Raw genomic sequence first — 26,579 nt, 5'->3', positions numbered from 1 at the left:
ACATCTTTCTGCTCCCCACTCCAGTCTCCTCTTCCTTGCGGGGGGATGTGGACATTCAGAAGATGGAAACTGAGGCACCCTGAATTGGGGTGAAAGGTGGGAGGGATGAAGGGATATCTGAACTTTTTCCAGCCCTGCTGATGTTGGGTGCCAAGAGGAGGTCCTTATACTTTGCGGTATGTGTTCTTTGAACCCCTTCAAACCTCCACCCCAAAGAATTATGGGCAGCCTAGCCAGAACCTCCTAGAGAGTAGATGTGTCCCAAGACCCTTCCTTTTCCATTGCATAAGAGTGACTGCCTTTTCCTTTTTACAGCTACTGATTCAAGAGCTATATGTTCGATTCACCTTAAAGGTGTTTTTAAACACTGAGTTAATCCACTCACTTAACAAATATTTATTGAACATTGACTGTGCACTAGGCCTGGAAAATCCCATGGACGGAGGAACCTGGTGGGCTGCAGTCCATGAGGTCACGAAGAGTCGGACATGACTGAGCGGCTTCATTTTCACTTTTCACTTTCATGTATTGGAGAAGGAAATGGCAACCCACTCTAGTATTCTTGCCTGGAGGATCCCAGGGATGGGAGAGCCTGGTGGGCTGCAGTCTGTGGGGTCACACAGAGTCAGACACAACTGAAGTGACTTAGCAGCAGCAGCAGCAGCATACTTCTCCCTTCATGTCTAACAAATCATTGGTAAAATTTACTAGGTTATAGTTTTATAGTTTACTAGATTATAGACCTGGAGAAGGCAATGGCACCCCGCTCCAGCACTCTTGCCTGGAAAATCCCATGGACGGAGGAGCCTGGTAGGCTGGAGTCCATGGGGTCGCAAAGAGTCAGGCACGACTGAGTAACTTCACTTTCACTTTTCACTTTCATGCATTGGAGAAGGAAATGGCAACCCACTCCAGTGTTCTTGCCTGGAGAATCCCAGGGACGGGGGAGCCTGGTGGGCTGCCGTCTATGGGGTCACACAGAGTCGGACACGACTGAAGTGACTTAGCAGCAGCAGCAGCAGGCAGTGGATAAGGTCTCTGGGGAGCTCACAGGGAAGCTAGACAGTAAGCATCACAAACAAATAAATGGTATGGTGTGCTGCAAGGTGACAGTGCTAAGGGGAAAACAGAGCAACGAAAGGGGAATTAGGAGTGTCATATTTGGGGGAGGTTTGTAGCTTTAAAGAGGATACACTGGGAAGGTCTCATAAAGAAGGTGAATTTTGAGCAAAGATTTGAAGGAGGTGAGGGAGTAAGTGGTATAGGGGAGGAGCAGTCAGGCAGAGGGAACAGCCTGAGGCAGAAACTTGAGACAAAGGGCAAGAAACTTGGAAAGCGCAAGCTCTGAGACATAAAGGCTGCCTGAGGGAGGAGGATAGATCCTATGGGGCTTTGGGGCCTGTGGCTTCTGCAGGAGCCATTTTGAGACTCAAATTGTAAAAGAATGGCTCTTACTGCTGTCTTAATAGATTGAGGGCCTTCCCTGATGGTCCAGTGGAAGACTCCATGCTTCCACTGCAGGGGCCATGGGTTCTATTGTTCTTCTGGGAATTAAGATCTTGCATGCCAAGGCACAGCCAAAAAAGTAAATGTGTGCTGTGTGCTAAGTCGCTGCAGTTCGTGTCCAACTCTTTGTGACTCATGGATTGTAGCCTACCAGGCTCCTGTCTCTATGGGATTCTCCAGGCAAGGATACTGGAGTGGGTTGCCATTTCCTTCTCCAGGGATCAAACTCCAGTCTCTTATGTCTCCTGCATTAGCAGGTGGGTTCTTTAATTAAATTAATTAAGTAGGGCTTCTCTGGTGGCTCCATGGTAAAGAATCTGCCTGCCAGTGCAGCAGACACAGGTTTCATCCTTGATCTGGAAAGATTCTACATGGTGCAGAGCATCTAAGCCTGTGCTCCATAACTACTGAACCTGTGCTCTAGAGCCTGGGAGCCGCAACTGAAGGCCCTGTGCCTTAGAGCCCATACTCTGAAACAAGAGAAGCCATTGCAATGAGAAGCCCGAGCACGGCTCCTAGACAGTAGTCTCCGCTCGCCAAAATTAGAGAAAAGCCTGCACAGCAGTGAAGACCCAACACAACCAAAAAATTAAATTTATAAAAAAATTAATTAATTAAAAAAAAAAAGAAAATAGACTGAGTTAGCAGTCAGTTTATAAAACTGGGGCGGTTTTGCAAAAAACTCCAGATTTCTGTCTTCTCTTGAGAAAAGAGGAAGATTTGGCTCCTTTAGATTTACCTGGCCTCATGGAGCTGAGTAATGGCCGCCGCCTTTAGGTGGGGCATGAGCTCTGCCTTTCACACCCTATTGCTCTCAGATTATGAACCTAAGTGTTAGTGGCTATTTATCATCATGCTTGTGCTATGGTTTTTATATTAAAGAGGCAAATGAAAAATTTTTGCACACCATATTTCTATTACAAAGTGTGAAAATTAAAGATGCCTGAAGATGGCAGTGTGTTTGAAGAAAGATGGGAGGACATATTTCTTTCTGAAAGTAAAAAAAAGAATCCAGTTTTAAAAATAAGCAAAGTACCTGACTCAAACCAATATAACTATAATACAAATCCACTCATTTACACCACCTTCCTGACCTCTGTAGGCATCCGAGTTGGTGATTCCTGTTCAGCATTTTATAAAATGCTGCCACACCCATGACCTCATCTGATCCCACCCTCCTCCTTTTTTTGGACATGGCTGCAGCCACAGAGTTGATGAACTTTGTTTTCTTACACACTCCATTTTACTAAGCGGGAAATGGGGACACAGAAAGGTTCTTGGCTGGGAAGCAGCAACACAGAACTGGCAATAGGGATTATTTCTTGGTCCTTTGCTGTTTCTGTAATAGAAGCGCCCAACAACACCACCTAAAGGTTGAACAAAACAGCTAAGCCAACCCTCCAACCGGACCCCTGGACACACCCCTACGCTCACCCCATATAAGGAACAAGCTTCACCCCCCACACCCCCAGGCGGTGGAGGGTGGGGGAGCTAGCAAGCAAGCACGGAAACCTGTTGTTTGTTCTCGCTCCCTGATGCTGTCGGCTGCTGCCCTAGGAGCCCCAATAAAGCCTTGCCTGAAAAAAAAAAGTGCCCAGTCTTAGATCTCCTGTTACTTTTATAATTAAAGGCTCAAATGCAGTTCCCATGTGAGGAATACAAGTGCCCAGGCTGTCTTTAGACTAAGTCATGTCTGACTCTTTTGCAGCCCCTGTCCTCCACCAGCCTGCTCCTCTGTCCAGGAGACTTCCCAGGCAAGAATACTGGAGTGTGTTGCCATTTCCTTCTCCAGGGGATCTTCCCAACCCAGGGATGGAATTTGTGTCTCCTGCACTGGCAGGCTGGAGAAGGCGATGGCACCCCACTCCAGTACTCTTGCCTGGAAAATCCCATGGATAGAGGAGCCTGTAGGCTGCAGTCCATGGGGTCGCTAGGAGTCGGACACGACTGAGCGACTTCACTTTCACTTTTCATTTTCATGCATTGGAGAAGGAAATGGCAACCCACTCCAGCGTTCTTGCCTGGAGAATCCCAGGGATGGCGGAGCCTGGTGGGCTGCCGTCTATGGGGTCGTACAGAGTCGGACACGACTGAAGTGACTTAGCAGCAGCAGCAGCAGCAGCACTGGCAGGCAGATTCTACTGTAAAGAGGCATAAAAATGTATCTTATTGACTGTAGAACCACGAGTAACTTACTTGGCACACAGTAAGCACTCACTAAATATTAATATTGTTGTAGCTGCCTCTTTAATAGCCCACCACAGTGCTTTTCGGCTCTTAGCTTTCAATAATGATTGACTGATTGATCTAGTGCAGTGGTTCTCAAGGATAGGGTTGGGGGCACTTTTATACTTCCTCCAATCCTCTCCTCCTTGCCCTGGAGACATTTTGCCATGTCTAAGTACAATTTTTGTTGTGACAGCTGCAGAGGGCTGGGGCAGCGCTACTGGCATCTAAGAGAAGTGGCTAAAGTGAAAATGTTAGTCACTCAGTCATGTCCCACTCTTTGGGACCCCATGGACTGTAGCCTGCCAGGCTCCTCTGTCCATGGAATTCTCCAGTATCCTTATACTGGAATGGGTAGCCATTCCTTTCTCCAGGGAATCTTCTCCACTCATGGACTGAACCTGTGTCTCCAGCATTGTAGGCAGATTTTTTACTGTCTGAGCCACTAGGGAAGCCCACAGTGCACAGGATGGCCCCCCACAGCATATTTGGATATTATCCAAAATATTAATAGCTTCAGTATCTTTAGAAACTCCGCTCTGGTGTAAGCGACAGTTTTCTCCCATCTAAAGGCACTCCTTAGCCCTCCTAGGTGACTGCATCAGGAGTAAGAAAGGACTGCATTTGAAAAGAAAGACTGCATTTGGAGTAAGAAAGGCTGGGTTCTGCCATTATGATATGTGCTTCTGGAGTCGAGTAAGCGTTTAAAAAAAATCTGTGGTTGAAAACTGAACGTAATTATTGTGTGCCTCTGAGGAAGTCACGAAGTTTTCAACTTCATTATCCTTGTCTGTAAAATGCGGATAAAAGGCCCCACTCCGAGGCCGCCAATAGGAACAACAGAGATGACCGAGATAATGTCGGTAAAGCTATGGCACAGTCCTTCGTCTATAGCAGTTTCCTGTTGTTTGTCAATTTATTTCTCCTCCTCCAAACTTAGCTGAGTGACCTTGCGCAAGTCACTTTCCATCGTAGGCCTCTGTCAAATGAAAGTTGGCCTCTGATCGCCAAGCAGTCTCCCAAAGCGGAATGGGACACCCAAGTTAGCAGGCCCACTTTCTTCCCCCGGGACGAATGGTACGGTCCCAGGGCAGCCCCACCCTACCCTGTCGCGGACCTTGGTACAGGCCCAGGGGGCCCTCCGAGGCCTTGCCGGGCTGCCCTTGCCCCCCGCCGAGTTCCGGGCCGTCCCAGCGCCGCTGATTGGCTGGAGCCATGCCCGGGCTGCGCGGCTATAGGTGAGCCCGGGCGGGGATGGGCGGGGCGTTCTGGAGGCCCGCCCCCTCCCCGCGGGTCGGACGCTGAGCGGAGCCACCGGCGGGAGGGCGGACGGACCGATTGACGGGAGGGACGGGAGGCGAGCAAGATGGCGCAGACTCAGGGCACCAAGAGGAAAGTCTGTTACTATTACGACGGTGAGCACAGTCCTCGCGCCGGGGGCGGGGCCGGGCCCGAGCCGGGCGGGATCCGGGAGAGAGAACCGAGGAGATCTGAGCGGGGAGGCTGAGGGAGGAGGCTGAGAGAAGGAGGCTGAAGCTGAGAGGAGGAGGTCCAGGCTGAGGGCAGAGGCTGGAAAAGGTTGGGGTTGAGGGAGGAGGCTAAGAGGAAAGGAGGTGGAGCTTGAGGGAGAAGGCTGAGGGGAAGGGGGTCGAGGCTTAGAGGGGAGGCGCGGGGGGGGGGGGGGCGTCCGAGGTCAGGAGGGTCGCCTCGGGAAGCCTGAGGTCACCTTGGTAGGGAATTCTGAAGTCTGATGTGGAGTTTGCGGCGGCCTCCTAGAGGGGAGGCTGAGTCCGAGGCAGGAGGCAGAATCTGGTGAAGAAGATTGCCGGGTGACATGTTCTGCTGAGAATCCTGAGATCTCTCACTGCCCCTTTCCTTCCTCATCTCTTCTGGTGAGAGGCCTGCAGGGCTCAGCACCTAGAGGTCACCAAGTCCCCTCCCCCCGTCTCCCAGCGGGCCCTGCGGTTGCTGCTGGGAAATGGGACTCCTGGGGTTGGAAGAAGAAGGATGCAACTTGTTAAAACAAACTTTTTCGTTGAACAGAAATCTGTGGAGCAGCAGCTTCTTCTGTTCTAGGTATCATTTAGGGGCTGAGGCCAGGGGATGGTCTTGCCACCTTCTCACTCAGTCTGGAGGAGCATATAGACCATGACAGAAAAATTGCTCTACACTATCAGGTTGGGAGGAAGGACAGCTCAGTTTGCTGGGAGCACAGCGAAGTATCTGCCCAGCCTGAGAAGTCAGGCAAGGAGGTGCCATCTCAATTAGGACCTGAAGAACAAAGAGTTATTAACTAGGCCCAGGAAGGATAAAGATAACAAGTTGAGAGGTAAGAGAGAGGCGAGCACCTTTGAAAAATGGCCGGATGTACAGTATGGTGGAGGCATAAATTTGAAGGCACAGTGTAAGAAGGTGTAGAGCAGTGGTGAGAAAAAGGTTGCAAATGATGAGGCTGGAGAAGTAAATGGGGACCAGATCATGAAAGGCTGGGCACACCACCCTAAGAAAGTTGGATTTATATTCACAAGTTGGGCACTGGTGAATCATTGAAGCTGTATTCAGGTTAGTGACATCATCAGATTTATTGTACCTTAGAACTATCACTCTGGGACAGAAGTTAAATGCATGAATGGAGAAGTAAGGAAAAAGGCAAGGATCCCAGCACCTAGTTTGGGCAGTTTCATGCTGAATGTAGAAGGCCATTTCAGTTGATAATGTTGGGTTTTGTTTTTTAAAGAAACATTTGTTGAGATGTCTGGGGGATATCCCAAGTAGAGGTGTCCAGTGGCCATTCAGGTCTGCAGTTTAGAAGACAAATGAGAAGATAGAAATTTTTGATGATTGTCAGCATACATACATACAGCTGATAATTTTAGTTACAGAAGAGGATGCAGTTACCCTTGTATCCCATATAAGAAGTTGTATAGGGTGAAAAGAGAAGAGGGTCCAGGGTGGGATTCTAAGGAGGTGGGCTGAGAAAAAGTCTAGTGTTCTTCATGCTCTGTACTCCCGGGTGTGTAGAGTACATTTGTACATTAGTCACCGTGTATTGGAATTGCCCATTTACTTATTCATACTTACAGACAGTGAACTCCTTAGGGAAAAGGATCATGTTTTGTCTACCTTTGTATACGCAGCCCCCCTAAACAGTGCCTAGCTCATAGTAGATTCTCAAAAAATACTGTTCATAAAGTGAATAAAGATACAGAGGGAATGACTTGAGATGTAAGTGAACCAGAAAGTGTTGGGTTACAGTAGCCAAAAGAGGGAGGGAGTGGCCAAGTATTGGCAAGAACTATTTCCTGTGCAGCATTTAGAACTGAAGTTAAATTGCTGTAGACTGAAGGGATGAGTGAAGAGGAGGCATTAGATTGAACTTTTTTTTTTAAAGGAAACTTTTTTTTTTATCATACCACGCTGTGTGTAGAGTCTTTGTTCCCAAACCAGGGATTGAACCTGTGCCCCCTGCAGTGGAAGCATGGAGTCTTAACCACTGGACCACCAGTGAAGTCCCAAAAGGAAGCTGTTGAGACAGAGAGAGGGTTGTTGATAAAGAGGAGACGTAGTGGCTGAGAGTTAAGTATGTGCAAATTTTTATGGAAATTAGGGAGAGGTTGAAGATACTGGAGAGAGGGGCTAGTAATGATGGAGGTCCCTGAGGAGAGATCAGGTGAGATGGAAACCAGAGCACACGTAGGGACACCCCTCTTTTAAGAGGAAGTTCCTTTGGGATGAGAGGGTAAGTGGCAAGAAAAAACATGTTTGAAGGAGAGAAGATGGAAAGTGGAGGGGGCTTTCAGGATGAAGTAAGAAAATATTCCTTTTCGTGAGAGTTGGGGAGGGCAGTTGGGTAGAATAGGAATCTTGAAGAGAGATAGCTGTTATGAAAGAGGGAGCAGGTAAAAACATTTGAAGGATTGCTGGGCAGTGGTGAGGGCCCATTTGAAGCTGGAGTCTGTGACTTCATAGCTTTATCAGTTTGCACAGTTTTTTGTGATCTCCACATTCTCAGTTTAAAAAGAGAAAAAGTGGAAAGACCTCCACCTTTAGAGAAGGGTGATCTCTTCCTTTCTGAGAAACTACTTGTGAGTTTCTCAGTGAGGTCACTAGTTTGGGATTGAAATTTGGTTCTGCTGCTCAAAAGCTTTGAAGTATTGGGCAAGTCATTTTACCTTTCCAGGCCTCAGGCCTCTCCCCTATAAAATGGAGAAACTATGAGAACAGTGCAGAAAGCCCTTTTTAATAAAGTTTTAAAAAGTTTAAAACAGCTGGACTGGTTCCAAGATCCCATCAAAAGGATGCTCAGGTTCCTTACATAAAATGACATAGTACAATAGGCCCTCCTTAGCCCGGGTTAGTGGATGGGGAGGGCCAACTCTTATCTATAAGGATTATTTTTTTTTTAAGTCTCTCAGCAACCTGATTAAAAACTGTTAAAAGACAGGATAATGTGTTTGGGCCCCACCCTCAGATACTCCCTTAGCTTTCTAGATAAGTTATCTCAATTCCCCAAGTCTAAACCTTGGCTGGATTCTGGGTTGATAGGCAGGGGAGTTACTAGGGATCAAGACCTATACCAGAGAAATGGGTAAGCAAGAATCCAATTTATATAACATAGCAATGACCTTGCGACTCCTGACTGCCCACAAGTGGGATCTGCATCTTGAAGACTTGGACTTACCTGGTGGCTCGGATGGTAAAGAATCTGCCTGCCATGCAGGAGACTCAGGTTCAATCCTTGGGTCAGGAAGATCCCCTGGAGAAGGGAATAGCTACCCACTCCAGTATTCTTGCCTGGAAAATTCCATGGACAGAGGAGCCTGGTGGGCTGTGGTTCATGGGGTCACAAAGAGTGGGACACAACTGAGCCACTGACACTTTCACTTTCTAGAAGTCTCAGCCAGTGCCTTGAGAACATGTTCTACCCAACCCCGTGGTGGTAAAGTTGTCTGAGGAGCCCTGGGAACAAACGTCTCTGACTGCCTTCCCTCCTACTGTATCTCAAAGTCTGTCTGTATGGGACTGTTGAATGCCTCTACATGCTGTGCTCTGGCTTGTGACTGTCTGAGAACACAGGCCTCACTAAAATGAAGAGGGTGAACACTAGGTGTTCATTAGGTGGACACTAAGGAAATCTAAAGTATGGACTTTTAGTAAATAATTATCAATATTGCTTCATTAATTGTAACAGATACTTTCTAGTTCACTAATGTAAAATGTTAATAGAGGAAATAGTATAGTATCTAAGAACTCTGTACTTCTTTGCAATTTTTCTGTAAACCTAAAATTGTTCTAAAGAATAAGGTTTATTTAAAAAGAGAGAGGAAAAAAATAAAAAAATAAATAAAAAGAGAGAGGAACTTCCCTGGTGGTTCAGTGGCTGGGACTCTGCACTCCCAAGGCAGGGGGCCTAGATTCAATCCCTGGTAGGGGAACTAGATCCCACATGCCGAAACTGAAGATCCAGTGCTGCAATAAAGATCTAGGATCCTGGGTGCTGAAACTAAGAAGACCTGGTGCAGCCAAATAAATATTTTAAAAAATAGAGAAAAGGATGAGATCCTAAATATTCAACTGTCTAGAAGTTTTCCTATTATCACAGGCCATGTCTGTCTGTGCTAAAGAGAAATGGAGTACAGCTTGGATGCTGTTGGTGGCATTCCCCACAATGCCTTGCTCCCTGGAATGAAGCCTATTTCTGGCACTACTAAATCATTGATTAAGAGGTTGGGACCCTTTGTTTCACTGGTAATGAAAGATCTGCCTCATCCTAGTGAACTTCCAAGGAGAGAACTTTGGTTGTGCAATTCACATGGTTTTGAAATATTTTCCCAGGAACTTTCTACCAGGTGGACTACAGAGCCCTTTAGGTTAATTGCAAACTGAAGTAGGTACCTGGGAAACCTGATAAAGTTGTTTTTTTGTTTTTTTTTTTTAATTTTGAAAATTTTGAACACCCCACTTGGGCATGTCTCAGTTCCCCCAACTAGGGGTCAAATTCATGCCTCCTGCATTGGAAGCCCAGAGGTTTAACCACTGGATCACCAGGGAAGTCCTGCTAATACAGTTGTTAACATCCTGGATTTGGAGTTAGAAGGGTTGACACTCAGATCATTCATTAGCTGTGTGATCTTGAGCAGGCACATAACTTCTCTGAGTCTCAGTTCATTTCCTTGAATCTTTATTCAGCCTGTGTGATGTACAGGGCATATTTGTCCTTGCCTTCAAGGAACAGTCTTGTAGATATAAAATAGATATGTAAATAATTGAGATACAAAATTAAGTGCCATATATAAATTGCATGCAGAGGAAGAGACCATTTATTCTGATTAGGACTATGGCTGGAGCTTTAGCTGAGCTTTGTAGTGTGAGGAGGATGCTCAGAGAAGGAATGACGTTCCAAGTCAAAGGAACAGTCTGAACAAAGGATACTTTGGTGTGAAGGTGAACGTGTTCAAGAAGCTGATAATAATCTAGCGTGTTCATAACAGAGATTGGCAGTTCAACTCAGTTCACTTTAGTCGAATCTAACTCCTTATGACCCCATGGACTGAACTGTAGCACGCCAGGCTTCCCTGTCCATCACCAACCCCTGGAGCTTGCTCAAACTTGTGTCTATTGAGTCGGTGATGCCATCCAACCATCTGATCCTCTCATCCCATTTGTCTCCTGCCTTCAGCCTTTCCCAGCATCAGGGTCTTTTCCAGTGAGTTCTTTGCATCAGGTGGCCAAAGTATTGGAGTTTCAGCTTCAGCCATCAGTCCTTCCAGTGAATATTCAGGACTGATTTCCTTTAGGCTGGACTGGTTGGATCTCTTCGAAGTCCAAGGGACTCTCAAGAGTCTACTCCAGCACTACAGTTCAAAAGCATCAATTCTGCAGCGCTCAGCTTTCTTTATAGTCCAGCTCTCATGTCCATACATGACTACTGGAAAAACCATAGCTTTGACTAGATGGACCTTTGTTGGCAGAGTAATGTCTTGCTTTTTAATACGCTATCTAGGTTGGTCATAGCTTTTCTTCCAAGAGATTGGCAGACTTTCCGTACGTAAAGGGTCAGATAATAAGTATTTTAGGCTTTGTGTGACTGGGAGGGCTTCCCAAGTGCGCTAGTTGTAAAAAACCCACCTGCCAATGCAGGAGACATAAGAGATGTGGGTTTGATCCCTGGGACCAGAGGATCCCCTGGAGAAGGAGTTGGCAACCCACTCCAGTGTTCTTGCCTGGAGAATCCCATGGACAGAGGAGCCTGGCAGGTCAGACATGACCAAAGTGACTTAGCATGCATGTGCCACATGGGTGGGTCTCTGTAGTAACTAGCTACTCACCTCTGCCATTATAATGTAAAAGTAGTCATAGATGATAAAACTAATGGGCATTGTTGTATTCCAATAACATCTTATTTAGAAAAATCAAGCAACCAGTTGTATTTAACCCATTTGCCTGCTAACGTCTAGAGCAGAATGTGTGTGTGTATGTGTATGTGGTGTGTGTGTTGGGGTAGGGTGGTTGTGGTAAGAAGTTGGAAAAATAGATTAAGAAAGTCCTATTGAAGTTGTTCTTTATTCTTTATCCTATAGAAAATGGGGAACCATTAAGGACTTTTGAGTAGGGGAGTGATGTTATCAAAGCTGTATATTAGGAAAATAGCTGGTGTGGCAGATAGTGTGAACTGACAGCAGAGGGACCAGTGGAAGGTTACTGCTGTGGATAAATGAAGAGATGGTGAGTTTATGGGGCTTCCCTGGTGGCTCTGCCAGAATCCTTGCCAGAATGCTATGGACAGAGGAGCCTGGCAGACTACAGTCTATGGGTTCACAAGAGTCGGACACGACTTAGCGACTAAACAACCAACCAACCTGGTGGCTCAGTGGTAAAGAATCGGCCTGTCAGTGCAGGAGACATGGGTTCAGTCCCTGATTTGGGAAGATCTCACATGCCTCGGAGCAACTCAGCCCATGTGCCACAACCACTGAGACTGCTCTGTAGAGCCAGGGAACCACAGCTGCTGAGCCCACATGCTGCATGCCATGGGGCCCGTGGTCCACCACAGGAGAAGGCACTGCAATGAGAAGCCTGAGCACCACAGCTAGAGAGTAGCCCCATTCTCCTCAACTAGAGAAAAGCCTGAGCCGCAGTGAAGACCAGCACAGCCAAACACAAAAAGAAAATGAATGGATAAGATAATTTTTTAAAAAAGAGATGATGAGTTTAGTCTTTAATCTATAAAATGGGAATAATACTCCCTGTCTTGACTATTTTCCAGGGTATTTGTGAGAATCCAGTAAGAAAGTGATTGCAAAAGTGCTTTGACACCATAAAGTGTTCTGGTGTGCAGGAGGTGAACTGTGACTTACAGTAATTCTGAGTAGTGATGATTGTTCTTTCTGTTGTGGGAGTGAATTCCTTGGAGACAGTGAGGTGAGTCACCTCACTGGCCGCTGTTCCCCAGTAGCTTTGGACTGACCCCCTCACACTGTCTAATGCCTTTGGGTTCCAAGGGAAAAAACTGGGCTAGACAGACATCCTTAAGTGCTCATCTCACCAAGGCCCCCTGCTTTTCGTTGTCTTTTGGAGTTACCCTTCCTTGAGGTGGGAGAGAATCTTGGAGCCTAGAATGAACCAGACAGAATTTGCCTAGAAATTTGTTGTAAAAATCTGTGGGTTCTCCTGGGAGTGTGTGTCTAACTGTGTCACTGAAGCTGTCACTCTTTCTTCTTCAGGGGATGTTGGAAATTACTATTATGGACAAGGCCACCCAATGAAGCCTCACCGAATCCGCATGACTCATAATTTACTCCTTAACTATGGTCTCTACAGGAAGATGGAAATCTATGTGAGTTACTGGGAACTTCACCCCTCCCTAGCCTCTTCAGCTCTGGTTCCCCGTACATCATTCATTGTCTCATTTTTTTTCAATTACTCATTTATGAAATGTGTTGAGTGACTGTTACGTGGCAGACATTGTAAATGATAGAGATTCTTTGTTTTTTAAGGCACTCACTCTAGTGCTGGTGAACAACATGTACACAAATTGTACTACAGTGTGCAACGATATAAAAATGTGTAAGATTCAGAGATATTGAGGCAGAACGTGGAAGGGAGCCTTGGAATGTTTCCTAGAAGTGATAGCTAAGCAATGTTTTAAAGATTAAATAGAAATTAGCCTGGAGTTCAGGAGGGGACTAGCATTCTAGGCTGAGGGAAGAACATATACAAAAAGGCAGAAAGGTAGGAACAATATGATGTGTTTTGGGAAATATAAGTAGTTTAGTGTGCAGGTATTGCTGCAGTATAAAGTTGACAAGTGTGAGAGAGGGGAGCTAGAGCTGGAGAGGTCAGCAAGAATTGGATGTGCTATATTAAGCAATTTGGCTGGGCCAGGGTCAAAAAATCCAGTCCCTAAAAACTAAGTGATTGGAACTGTGTTGAAGTAGATACCAAGTCTCCAGTTACTAGAGAGTATGGACTTTCTAGCCATTTGGCCTGGCTCCAGCTGATGTCTTTTGCCACATCTTCCAGCTTTCCCTGATGGCTCAGCGTGTAAAGAAATCTGCTTGCAATGCAGGAAACACAGGAGACATGGATTCCATCCCTGGATTGGAAAGCTCCCCTGGAGGAGGAAAATGGCAACCCACTCCAGTATTCTTGACTGAAAATCCCATGGGCAGAGGAGCCTGGTAGTTTGTAGCCCAAAGGGTCACAAAGAGTTGGACACGACTGAGTGACCAAGCACATAGTGGTTTTTAAAGAAAAGCCAGAATTCTGGATTATTACGTAGAATCTCCAAGGTTTAAAATGTTGGCCCAAGTTTGTTTGAAACATGTAGGAACAAAAGTACATGAACATATCTGCGGGCCAAATTTGGTCCAGAGTTTCCCAATTTGAACTTTTCTGGAGGCTGTAAAACACAAAAGAAGTATTTATTCAAAACATTTTGCCTATTTGTTTGGCTGTGCCGGGTCTTAGCTATGGCACACAGCATCTTCCGTCTTCATTGTGGTGTGCTGGATCTTTAGTGGCAGCATTCAGGAACTTTTACTTGCGGCATGCAGGATCTATTTCCCTAACCTGGGGATTGAACCCAGGCCCACTGCATTGGGAACGTGAAGTTTTAGTCACTGGATCACTAGGGAAGTCCCAAGTGAAGTATTTTAAATGAGCAATAGGAATAGCATGCATTTTAGAAGCAGGGAGGCTAAGTTAGGAGGATGTTGCAAGAGTCCAAATGAGAAAATAAGGAGGGGTTGGGGGCCTGTGTTGCCTTATGGTTAGAGTGTAAGGGTTGTTGAAGTCTGTGCTGACAGCTTAAGTAACCTAGCAGCAGCAGCATCCTTCCCCACCATTCCAGAGACTGAAAGGAGATGAATCTTCTGTCTCAGGCGGCCGTGTCATGTCTCTGGAGCCCCTGGAGGCAGCTGGGAAAGCAAGGAGGGAAGTTAGGTGGAGGAGCAGATGGAACTGGGACCAGAGAGCATTTTCAGGTGTGAAGGGCATCTGGGAATGAAAAATATAAAAGATAGCAGAGGTTTTCAGGGACTCTAGGGAACAGACTAGCATTTAGATACAGAGAGGGTACCTGAATGTGGAATGGTAAGCACCACGGCTCCACGGGGCTGCCTGTTGCACATCTCAGCCATGCTCACCTGGCCTGTTTGCCTCCTTCCCTGCCACTCCACCCTCAGAACCCTCCATTTCAGCCAGATCAGATTCTGCCTCTTTCTACCCCATTCTGATGGGGAGGATTATTTACTCCACCTAGTCATATCTTTCTCATTTTCAAGAGTTGCATTAAGCACTGTTTCTTTTTTTCATTCAACAGATTTTTGTTGAGTACTTGTTATAACCCAGGGACTTTATTAACCTCCATGAGTGATACTGAGATATTAATAATAAAAAAAGGGTCATATCTTTAAGTGAGAGGAGAAATTAACTAACATTTATTGAAGATTGCTAGGTACCAAGCCAGGGCTACTGTTATTTACTTAATCTTTATAGCAACCTTGATTTGAATCACTCTCCACTGTGCCTACCCTACACTCTATTTTTATTAAAGAAGAAAGCTCTTCCTAGCAACTTCCTAACAGATTTCCCTGTAAGTCTCACTGGGTCATTTGCCATACTTAGACCATTCACCAGCAATTTGATTCTTGGGGCTGGGTATACCCAACCAAATTCAGATCTGTTAAAAAGAGGGAAGGGGAGAATAGCTCTTTGGGAAGTAACTAACTGTGGCTGTCATAGGAGACAATAATACCTTATTGGAGATTACTTCATCTGTGTGGTATTCTTATTGTAAACTAAAGCAAAAGCCCAGTGTAATCTCTGGCTGAAATCTCTAGACCATGTTCTCTTTCATGTGATCTTTTTCCTTTTCTGGTTCTATCTTTTTTTTTCCCCCCTAAATTTTTTTTTTTTTTTTTTTTTTTTTCCCCAATCTTTTGACCATACTGCAAAGCTTGTGGGATCTTAGTTCCCCAACCAGGGATTGAACCTGTAGCCTCTGCACTGGGAGCGCAGAGTCTTTACCACTGGACCACCAGGGAAGTCCCTGGCTCTACCTCTTTACTGAGTTTGAATCTTTAGTCCTCTTCTGTTAACAGCGTGTCTCTGCGTTGATCTCTTCTTTCTTCTCCTTTCTCTGGGCTGTGATCCTAGCATCCCTTTCCCAAAGGACAAATAGCCATTTATTTTAGTGTATGTCCTGAAATTAATGGCTTTTGAGAGTTACTCCTGAAAGAAATTCCCTAGACTTCTCCTTGCAGAAGTTTCTATACCTGAAGGAGACAGGTTGAAGTCTTTTTCACACAATTTCACCTTCTTGGGTTCCTTCTCCAGTTCTTTCTCTGCACATCTAATTAATCTCTCCTAGAATCAAATCCTCACTTTTCATCCAGGCATCTTCCTATTTACATAATTAAGAATCCTGCTCTCTTCCTTGCCTTGGATGTTGATTTTGTATATTCCCAGGCTTCTTACTCATCGCCTTCTGTTCCTTTTTTTAAATGTTTTTATAAAATATTGAGTGGATATGAAAGAATTTTTATAAAATATATGTAAAGTATAAAGAATCACATTATTATTAATAGCACCTTGTTTAAGAAAAGAAATATTTCCATGACTGTTAGAACTCCTGTCTGTCCTTCCCTGATTCTCTCTTCCCCAGAGTTAACCTTTGCCCTGAATTTGGGATTTATTATTTCCTTGCTTTTCTTTATAATTTTACCAGTATGTATCCTTAAATGATACATATTTTACTTTTACATGTTTGAATGTTACATAAATGGAGCCATACAGTATTTATTATGTGACTTGCCTTTTTTGCCCAGTATATTCCTAAGTCATTCATGTTGATGATACATATATTTATTTTCACTGTATTTCGAAAGACTACACCACAAGTTGTCTATTTTATTGGTATTGGTGGGCATTTGGTTTGTTTCTAGTTTTGAGCTATCACAAACACTGCTGCTATGAACATTCTTTTTAAAATATTTATTATTTCTGGCTACACTAGATATGAGTTGCTGTGTGCAGGCTTTCTCTAGTTGTGGCAAGCAGGGTCACTCTTTGTGGTGCATAAGCTTCTCACTGCAGTGGCTTCTCTTGCGGTGGAGCACGGCCTTTCGGCGTATGGGCTCAGTAGTTGCGGCCCTCAGGCTCTGTTGGGCTCACCAGTTGTGGTACGTGGGCTTTGTTGCCCGGTAGCACATGGAATCTCCCTGGACCAGGGATCAAACTTGTGTCCCCTGCATTGGCAGGCAGATGCCTAGCCACTGGACCAACAGGTAAGTCCTGAACACTCTTGAACATGTCTCGTGGTGCATATGCTTGAGTTTCACCAGGTGGTGTGCTCGGAGGATATAGGCACACAGTCGTCCTTATTGCTGTTTGGCATGCACATAATGCCAAGATGGTATTTCTCTTGTTACTAGTGCGGTTGAGGATCTTGTTTTCTTGGCTTATGAACATCCAAAGAAGATTCACGCTTGGCCATCTTTTTAAAAAGTTTACTTTGTTTATTCATTCACTTTACTTAAATATTTTATTTATTTATTCTTTCTTAATACTTAAATTTTTAATAATGCAATGAACATTCATATTCTTACAACCTGATCACGCTTCTAAATTTTGTGATTATTACTCTTTTGCTTATCATATTATTATGTTTATCATGTATATATGTGCCTAAGCAATATATAGTATTTATGTACTTGTTCTTGAATTTCTTGAAAAGGGTAGCATGCTATGTGTAGTCTTCTGGGACTTGCTTTTGTCTCACAATATATATAATTACTAAAATCTATCCAACTTGTTGCATATAGCTATAATTCTTTCCTTTTTCTCTGCTGAATAAGATTTTATCATTTCAGTATATTGTAATTTATCCATTCTCCCATAATCTTAATTTGTATCTCTGTTTTTTTAAATTAATTCATTGTTTTGGCTGTGCTGGGTCCTCATTGCTGCGTGTGGGCTTTCTCCAGTCGCTGTGAGCAGGGGCTACTCTTCCTTGTGGTGTATGGACTTGTCTTGTTGCAGAGCACAGGCTCTAGGTGCCCGGGCTTCAGCAGTTGTGGCATAGGGGCTTAGTTGCCCCTCAGCATGTGGGGTCTTCCCAGACCAGGGATTAAACCCATGTCCCCTGCATTGGCAGGCAGACTCTCTACCACTGGACTACTAGGTAAGTCCTGTATCTAGGTTTTTAATGTTAGGACCAGTTTTTCTGTGATACTCTTATACATGTCTCTAAGTGTATATATGCAAAATTTTCTTATGGCTCTTCATCTGGGGGCAGAATTTCTGGACTATAGGTTTTGTGAATATTAAGTGCCAAGTTGTTTTTCACTGTGGTTGAATGAACTGGCAATATATAACAGACACCTTGATTTACATCCTCTCTTATACTTGGAATTAGGCTTTAAATTTTGCCAATCAAATGGGTGAAAAAAAGAACTATAATTATGGTCTTGATTTGTTTTTTTTTGGGTTGTACCACATGGCACATGGGATCCCAGTTCCCTAGTTCCCTGACCAGGAATTGAACTTGTGTTCCCTGCATTGGAAGCATAGAATCTTAACCTTTCGACTGCTAGAAGTCCCAGTCTTGATTTGCATTTTGCTAGTGACCAGTAAAACTGTATGTCCTCTACTATGAAATATCTTTTCATTTCTTTTGCCCATTTTCCTCTTGGGTCATTTGGCTTTCTTTTTCTTACCAATTTATAGTAGTTTTACCTCTCTCTTTTATTTTTGGACCACGTGGCACGTGGGATCTTCATTCCCCTGCCAGGGATTGAATTTAAGCCCTCTAAATTGGAAGCGGGGGATCTTAATCTCTGCACCTTTTCCACCAGGAAAGTCCCCTGGAGTAGTTTTTTGTTTTTTCAATGTATTTTGGTATATGTAGTTCATTGTAAGTATACTGTTATAAATATTTTCTACTCTGGTCTTGTTTTTTCAATCTAATGTATCCTTAATAAACAGATTCTTAATTGTAACATAGTCATATTTATTGTTTCTTTTAAAAGTACTTTTATGTCTTAAGAAATGCTTCCCAACCCTTAAGGTGTTCTCTTATGTTAATTTTTTAAAAATCTTTATAGGTTTGCCTTTCACATACAGATATTCACTTGTCTAGACTTGACGTTTTAACATGATTTGAAGTAAAGAAACCACTGAAATTTTTCCCCTAAATTCTCCAGCTGATTGATTGAAAAGTCTGTCGTTTCCCCACTGAGCTAAGTGCTACCACTTTTATATCTGAAATGTCAATATTTATTAATTTATTTCATAAACACTTATTAAGCACCTGCTTTGTGCCAGGTCCTATGTTGGAGTCTGTTTCTGGGCCCTGTGTTCTCTTGACTTTGCCTCTTTATTGCCCTGGCCAGGCTCCTCTGTCCATGGGATTTCCCAGGCAAGAATACTGGAAAGGGCAGCAGTTGCCTTCTCCAGGATGCTGTTACTACAGTGGCTTAATTATAACAGCTTTTTATGAGTCTTAATAGCCAGTATTAAATCCTCCCACTTTGTTTCTCTTTTTTAAAAAATGACTTGCTACTTGCTTTTTGTACTCTGAATAAATTTTAGAGACCTGGGTTTGAACCCTGGGTTGGAAAGATCCCCCAGAGAAGGGAATGGCAACCCACTCCAGTATTCTTGCCTGGAGAATTCCTTGGACAGAAGAGCCTGGCAGGCTATAGTCCGTGGGATTGCAAAGAGTCGGACACAACCAAGCAACTGACCTTTCCTCTTGCACTTGTTAATTTTAGAATTAACTCATCAATGGTACAAACAAATCTCCTAGGATTTTGGTTGAAATTTCAGTGACTCTGTGCATCAGCTTAGGGAGAATTGATATCTTGAGAATAGTAAGTTTTTGAATTCATGAACATTGTATATATCTCCATTTAATTATGTCTTTTGAAATGTCTTATATAAAGATTTCCTTTAACTTCTTTATTATGAAATATTAACACAGAAAACTGCATAAAACAAATGTCCAGTTTAACAAATTGATGTAAACATACACATGAACACTGGCTAGTTCAAAAAATAATAAAACATTGCTGGTACCTCAGAAACCTGCATGTGTTCCTTCCTAATTGTAGCTTCTTCTTTTCCCCCAGAGATAACTAGAATTCTGACTTTTCTGTTAATTGCTTCCTTGCTGTTGATCATAATTCAACTACCTAATTATCCATTTTAAAATAATATAGTTTAATTTTGCTGAATTTAATATAAATGGAATTACACAATATGTATTTTTTGTGTGTAGTTGTAGCTTGTTCATATTAATTACTATATAGTAATTAATTGTAGAATATACCACAGTTTATCCATTCCACTGTTGGGGAGTTGAGAATTTGGCTATCAATATAAAGTTTTATAATTTTCTCCATAAAGGTGATGTACCTCTTTTACTAGATTTTTTTCCCCATTACTTCTTTTTTTAATGCTATCATAAACTGTATCTTTTAAACTTTTTATTTATTTATTTTTAGAATATAACACATGACTTTTCCTTTTATTCATAAGTTCTGAGTATACATTTTGGTGTCACAAATTGAACTTTTTATTTTTAATTGTTTACTGGTATATAGTAGCTCAGCTGGTAGAAAATCCACCTGCAATGCAGGAGACCCTGGTTCGGTTCCTGGGTCAGGAAGATCCCCTGGAGAAGGGATAGGCTGCCCACTCCCATATTCTTGGGCTTCCCTGGTGGCTCAGACTGTAAAGAATTCGCCTGCCATGCAGGAGCCACGTGTTCAGTCCCTGTGTTGGAAAGATCCCCTGGAGAAGGGAATGGCAACCTCCTTCAGTATTCTTGCCTGGAGAATTCCATGGATTGAGGAGCCTGGCAGGTTATAGTCCATGGGGTTGCAAAGAGTCAGACATGACTGAGTGACTTTCACTTCACTTCACATAAAAATTCAATCCTTTTTTCTTTTTTAAATTATTATTATTATTAATTATTGTTCTTTTGGCCACACCCCATAGCATGCAGGTTTAGTTCCCTGATAAGGGATCTGACCTATGCCCTCTGAAGTGGAGGTGCTGGAGTCCTAACCACTGGACTGCCAGGGAATTCTCAATGCTGTTCTTTTCTATTTCAGTGTATGTCCAAGGTCCCTGAGGATCTGATTCTGCTATTAGTTGTTTCTATGACGTCTTACCTCTGGTGCTTTGTTTCCTTCTGTGTTTTGTGATTTTTTTTTCAATATTTATTTATTTGGCTGTGTTAGGTCTTTGTTGCAGCATTCGGAATCTTCTTTTGTGACGCACAGACTCCCTAGTTGTGGCATGTGGGCTCAGTGGTTGTGGCATGTGAGGTTAGTTGCTCCATGGCTTGTGGAATATTACGTCCTTGACCAGGGATTGAACCTGCATCCCCTGCATTTCAAGGGAGATTCTTAACCATTGGACCGCCAGGGAAGTTCTCTTTTGTGATTTTTGATTATGAGGTCATATTCCTTGAAACTTTGTGGCCTGGGATGAAAATGGGTTCTTAGGCTGAGATATGCTTTTACTTTGTAAAAGAGGCAGCTTTTGAGATTGGCTTTGTCCTTCAGAGGTATGGGATAGGGATGAATTTCAAATAGTAGAAAGGCTTAATCAGAGTCACTGTGGTGGGAAGCCCTGTAGGTCTTGTTGAAGAAGAGTTGTTTTCTGGAGGATTATGTTTATGAAAGAGGGTAGCAGGGAGGATTAGATTGGAAAAGGAACCTTGTAAAGTTCCTTGATTACTATTGTTGTTCAGTCGCTCAGTCATGTCTGATTCTTTGTGACCCCATGGACTGCAGCACGCCACACCCTGTCCTTCAGCATCTCCTGGAGCTTACTCAAATTCGTGTCCATTGAGCCAATGATGCCATCCAACCATCTCTTCCTCTGTGATCCCCTTCTCCTCCTATGCTGGACTTTAAAATTGAGTTTAAAGTCCCCTTGATTACTATGCTAGACTTTTAAATCTTTTCTTTTGTCATTGAATGTTCTAGAAGAGGGCATTGACTTTTTAAAGATTTTTGTGACACCATTATGGAAGATGGATAGGAAGAGGGTTAGACTGGATATTAATGGAACTGATGAGGAGACCAAAAAAAGAATCCAAATGAGAGTTAATTTATTATAACAACAGATTTTTATTGAGCACTTGCTCAAGCTGTACAGGTTCTTAGTTCCCTGACCAGGGATTGAACTTGGGTCATGGCAGTGAAAGCTTGGAATCCTAACCAAGGTCGCCTGTGAACTCCTCCCCTGTCTTGTTTTTGTAGAATACAGTCAGACCTGCTTCTGGCCTCCCAGAGTAAAATCAGCAGCTCAATTTCTATACAGGTTGAATGTGATGACAAGGAAGTACAGGGTTCTCAGGGGAACACTTCAGAGAGTTACTTAACTGAGACTCTGGGGGTCAAGGACAGCTTTCTGGGGAAATTAACTTTTCAGTTGCAACCTAAAGGTTGCATAGAGGATGTGAAGAGAACAGTATTCTAGGCCATAGCATGTGCAAAGGCCTAAAGATGGGAGAGAATTTCCTTAGAGAACAGCTAGTAGAGTTGTGCTCAGCAGATTGGTACAGTTGTTTCATGAGAAAAATTCAGCCTCTCAAACATTCTTGTTTAAATGACGAATTATTTTTAAGAACTTTATGTTAGTATCCAACCTTTGAAATAAATGGAATTTAACCCAGAAGACCCTGGCATTTAGGCCCAGATTTCCTCACTAGTTTTTATTTATTTGTTTGTTTGAAGCACCAAGTTAGCTAAACTACCTCAGGCTCTTACAAGTGCTTTGAATTTGGTGTTCCCTGGGCTAGAGCATAAAATATTTTAGGAGGATTCTAGAGAGGTGAGCAGGGACCCAATTATTTTGGTTTTTCAAGTCAAACTAAAGAATTTGAGCTTGATCTTGTGAATACTGAAGCCACTGAAGGGTTTTTAGAGGGGAGTGACATGATTCAGTTTGAATTTTAGGTTACTCTGGCTGTACAATTGAGAATAGATTCACAATTGTTAAGGTTAAGGGTGTGATACCAGTTAGAAGATTGTTGCCACTATCCAAGCCAAAATGTGTGACCTGGGGATGGAAGTGGACAGGTCTGACAGAGACATTGGCAGTAGTTTCCAGAGAAGTTGAATGTAGCAGATGAGGAGTCAAGGGTGATGCTCTGACTTTTGTCTGGAGCAACTGACTGGATGTGGGGAGAATAGGAAACCTGGGAAAGAGGAGCAGAGGAGAAATAAGGTGGTGGATGCAGTCAATGTTATGGAGGGGGGGAAAAAAAGAACCATTGTGGAGGTATAATGAAAGGGATTGGCAATGGATTGAAATAGAAGGCAAGAAGGACAGAGTTAAAGATGACACTTCACTAACAAAAACAGCAGAAGAGTAGTTCTGGAAGTTAAATTTGAATGCTTCTATGTTCTCAACAAGTTGTTATGTCCAGTAGAATTTGAAGTGCCTGTAGGATTTGTGAGTGGAATTGGCTGGGAAGCTATTGGAATTGTGAATCTGAAGCTTAGAACATCAAAATGGAATGAAAGTCTGGGCAGTCACCTATCTAGAAGGGATCACCAAAGCAGAGCTTTGACAACATTGTCAAGAGTTTTTGTAAAGGGCTTAGTATAGTGAAAACAACTTAGTATTTGGATCTAGTACTTGCTTCTTTCACTATGGGTTTGTTTTGCTTTTTTAATAAAACAGTATCTGTCTTTTTCGAAGATTTATTTATTTATGTCAGCGCTTGGTCTTCACTGCTGCTTTTGGGCTTTCTCTAGCTGTAGTGAGCAGGGACTACTCTTCATTGCAGTGCACAGGCTTCTCATTGTGGCGGCTTCTCATGTTGCTGAGCACAGCCCTAGGCTCGAAGGCTTCAGTAGCCGTGGAGCTCGGGCTTAATTGCTTTGTGGCAAAGGGGATCTTCGTGGACCAGGGATCGAACCTGAGTCCCCTACATTGGAAGCAGATTCTTAACTACTGGACCACCAGGGAAGCCCCTGTTTTTCATTCTTAATATTCGTCGATAAAGGAGGATTAAATGAGAGTCAGATAGTATCTAGAGCCAGACCTTTGGGTTCTTATTCCAGCTTACTAGCTGTGTAACCTTGGGCAAATTATGTTTAACCCCTCTCTGCTGTAGTTTCCTTGCTGCAGAGTGAAGATAATGATAGTATAGCTTTAAAAGGTTGTCTCATGCTGGATAGCAATAAAGTGCCTGAAACAGTGGCTGGCACAGAGGAAGCAATTCCTGTTAGCTGTATTGAATATGCTTTATAAACTGTAAACATATGGGTTAATGGAGAAGAAGAGGGTTATCTTTGAAGGAGACCCACTTTTAAGGGATGAGAGGAAGAGAACTTTTATTTTTATTAAATTTTTTGGCTGTACCAACACAGCATATGGAACTTCCCCAATCAGGGATTGAACCCACACCCCCTGCAGTGGAAATTCAGAATCTTAACCACTGGACCACCAGGGAAGTCTTTTTTTTTTTTTAAGTAAACATTTCTTTGGGAGAATTTTTAAAAAGAGGACTGAATCAGAATCTTGGGATAACCAGGAAATTATTATGTCAAAGAAGTTTTGTTTTTTAAAAATATTTATTTATTTGGCCTTACCTGGGCGCAGTTACAGCATGCTGGAGCTGCATTGTGGCAGGTGGGATCTTTAGTTCAGGCATGCAAACTCTTGCAGCATGTGGGATCTAGTTCCCTGACCAGGGATCGAACCTAGGCCCCATGTCTTGGGAACAGAGTCTTAGCCTCTGGACCCCCAGGAAAGTCCTCAAGGAAGTTTTTATCGGGAGGATGTGATCAGAATTACTGGTGTGGTGATGATTTATAAAGGATTTGCCATCTATTTCAGTCAGTATTAGTCACCCCTTCTTCTTAAACTCTTAGAGCCATTTGGCCCATAGTTGTATATTGTTATATTTAATATTGAAGTAATAATTTGTAAAACAATTTACAAAGAGATTTAATAATCTCATCCACTTCTCACAACTTTCCTGTGAAGTAGATGTTGTTATCTCTATTTGGTAAATGAGGAGATTGAGGCCCAAGCAATAGACTTGCCACCACAGTTAAAAACTTAAAACAATTTTTTAGATTTAAAAAATGGGGAAAAAAAATAGACTTGCCTAAGCAATAGAGCTTGAGTTGCAGTCTAGGTTGTGAGATACTGAATATCTTTTGATAATCTTGTTTGCTTAACTAGATTGTGAGTATCTTGAGGCCTGAATCTAATCAGTAATTTGTTTTTATCCTGTGTACCTCAATGCTGAGTGAAGACTGGCCATGGTCAAGAATAACATGCTTTTTCTCCCCTCTGTCTTCTAGCGCCCTCACAAAGCCAATGCTGAGGAGATGACCAAGTACCACAGTGATGACTACATTAAATTCTTACGCTCCATCCGCCCAGACAACATGTCCGAGTACAGCAAGCAGATGCAGAGATGTAAGTGCATTCTGTTCCCTCTCTACTCTGAAGCCCCGTTAGGTCCCCCTTCTAGTTGGAGAGACTCACCCTCCCTTCGCTTGTATCCCCCATTCAGGTGACACCTGATTTCCCCTGCTTCCTAAGGGTACCACAGTGCTTCTTTTGTCTCAGGACGGGCTTTGTTTCCTGATTGTAAGGAATAGAGACTGAACATTGTCCAGTTAGGTTCACAACACCATCCCCCGCAAACCATGATTGTTGTAATGGGAAAAGCACGGGTCTGGGAGAGGGAGACAGGTGATACAGGTCCTAGCTCTGACACTTAACTGACTGAACAAGTCACTTCTCAGGTTTTTCTTTTGTAAAGTGGCCTGGATGGCATCCATGCAGCTGTAACTGCTCTGACTATGTGAGTGTTAGTTGAGAATTTAGCAGCTACTTAGGACAGACTCTAGGTGATGTCATCTTTGAGTTGAGGTGATTCTGCCCCTGCCCCCTGGAACTTGAAACCAGCACAGGTATCATTTCAGAAGCCACACTCAGCTTGTAGGAATTATGGTGATTGTTTCAGTTGTGGGGGAAAATATGTTCAAATTTGGGAAGAAACTATCATACATGATTTCTCCCTTGTGTTATTTTAGAAATTATCATGTAGCACCTAAGATCTCATAATAAAACAGTATAACGGTATTGTCTAGAAGAAGATTTGAGTAGTTTATGATAGTTTATTTTGGAATACCAGGAAACCTATGACACTTTCTTGTTACTACTGGCCACAAGGTAGTCTGATTCCTAAGGCAGAAATTTATTTGTTACAATAATTGTGCACTGCTAATGATTACGGAACTACAGAGACCTTTTTGGAAGCATTAAGCTTCTTTGCCACCCACAACTCTAGGACCAGCTGCCACATCTAAGGTATTTACTGTCTAAATTGGCAGGGTCTTATTTCATTCTGTCTCAAGGTGAGACAGATTCATTCCTTTGCTCTCGATGCCTTTAGGGGATTCCAAACTTATTTAGGCCAGTGATCAGGCTCCACTCTCAGCAGAGAGGGCTCTCATTAGTGAAGCAGCTTGGTTTTGCAGCAAAAGAATGAGCTCTGATGTCTTAGTTTGAAACCTGTTAGCTCTACCACTTACCTATGCATGTGTTCTTGAGGAAGTCCCCTAGCCGCTTTGAGCCTTGTTTTCTCCTCTTTAAAAGGAAGACGGTAGTGCCTATTTTATAACGGAGTTTGGGGGGATAAGTAAGATAATGTATTTAAAGCACCAACTGTCAGTGGAAGTGAATAGTAGCTTTTGCTCTTATGACTTACTGCTTTTATTATTTTCAAATCTTCCAAGGCAGACAACATGTTAGGCCCTTGGGTGTGCAGTATGGTTCTGGCTCCCAGTTTGCTCCATTTTCCCCAAAACCAGCTTCTAAAGTTGTACATTAAAAAATTAGGTCTGAGATTTTCTATCGTTGGAGGTGGAGGTAAGAAGGATGAGGCTTTTTAAGAACTTCAGGGTACTGACTGACATGAGCCAGAGAGATGCTACTTAGTGCAGTGCTTTATAACCAGGGGTGTCTACAGAGAGAACAACAGGGATGATGAGCTGAGCTCTTTTTCAGTATTTACCAACACCTAGCCTAGAAAGTTAGACTTTCCTGGGGGGTCAGTGGTAAAGAATGCACCTGCCAACACAGGGGGTCTGGGGTTCAGTCCTTAGATTGGGAAGATCCCTTGAGAAGGAAATGGCTACCCACTGCAGTGTTCTTGCCAGGGAAATCCCAAGGACATGGGAGCCTGGAGGACCACAGTCCATGGGGTCACAAGAGTGCGACACGGCTTAGCAAATAAACCACCACTATGAACCTGAGAAGTTATACCTCTAAGAAGACCAAATAAGTCAGATTTCCTT

The 26,579-nt window shown here is 43.3% G+C and overlaps 1 protein-coding gene across 2 annotated transcripts in view; it reads left to right on the top strand.

Moving 5' to 3' along the window:
• Positions 1–4,990: 4,990 nt before the first annotated feature.
• Positions 4,991–26,579, top strand: part of HDAC1 (histone deacetylase 1) — a 32,002-nt gene continuing 10,413 nt past the window's right edge. The window contains exons 1-4 of one of the 2 annotated variants that reach the window (XM_055573820.1): positions 5,015–5,147; positions 11,999–12,153; positions 12,456–12,568; positions 24,573–24,690. In XM_055573820.1, the coding sequence (XP_055429795.1) occupies positions 12,494–12,568; positions 24,573–24,690 (193 nt within the window). In that variant the 5' untranslated portion in view covers positions 5,015–5,147; positions 11,999–12,153; positions 12,456–12,493. Of the gene's footprint in view, positions 5,148–11,998; positions 12,154–12,455; positions 12,569–24,572; positions 24,691–26,579 lie in introns of both variants that reach the window. The other variant, XM_055573819.1, reaches the window with a different exon arrangement.

This window comes from Bubalus kerabau, chromosome 3, assembly GCF_029407905.1.
Source record: "Bubalus kerabau isolate K-KA32 ecotype Philippines breed swamp buffalo chromosome 3, PCC_UOA_SB_1v2, whole genome shotgun sequence".
In the NCBI taxonomy this organism is placed as follows: Eukaryota; Metazoa; Chordata; class Mammalia; order Artiodactyla; family Bovidae; genus Bubalus; species Bubalus kerabau.
This window is presented reverse-complemented; position numbering and strand designations above follow the sequence as displayed.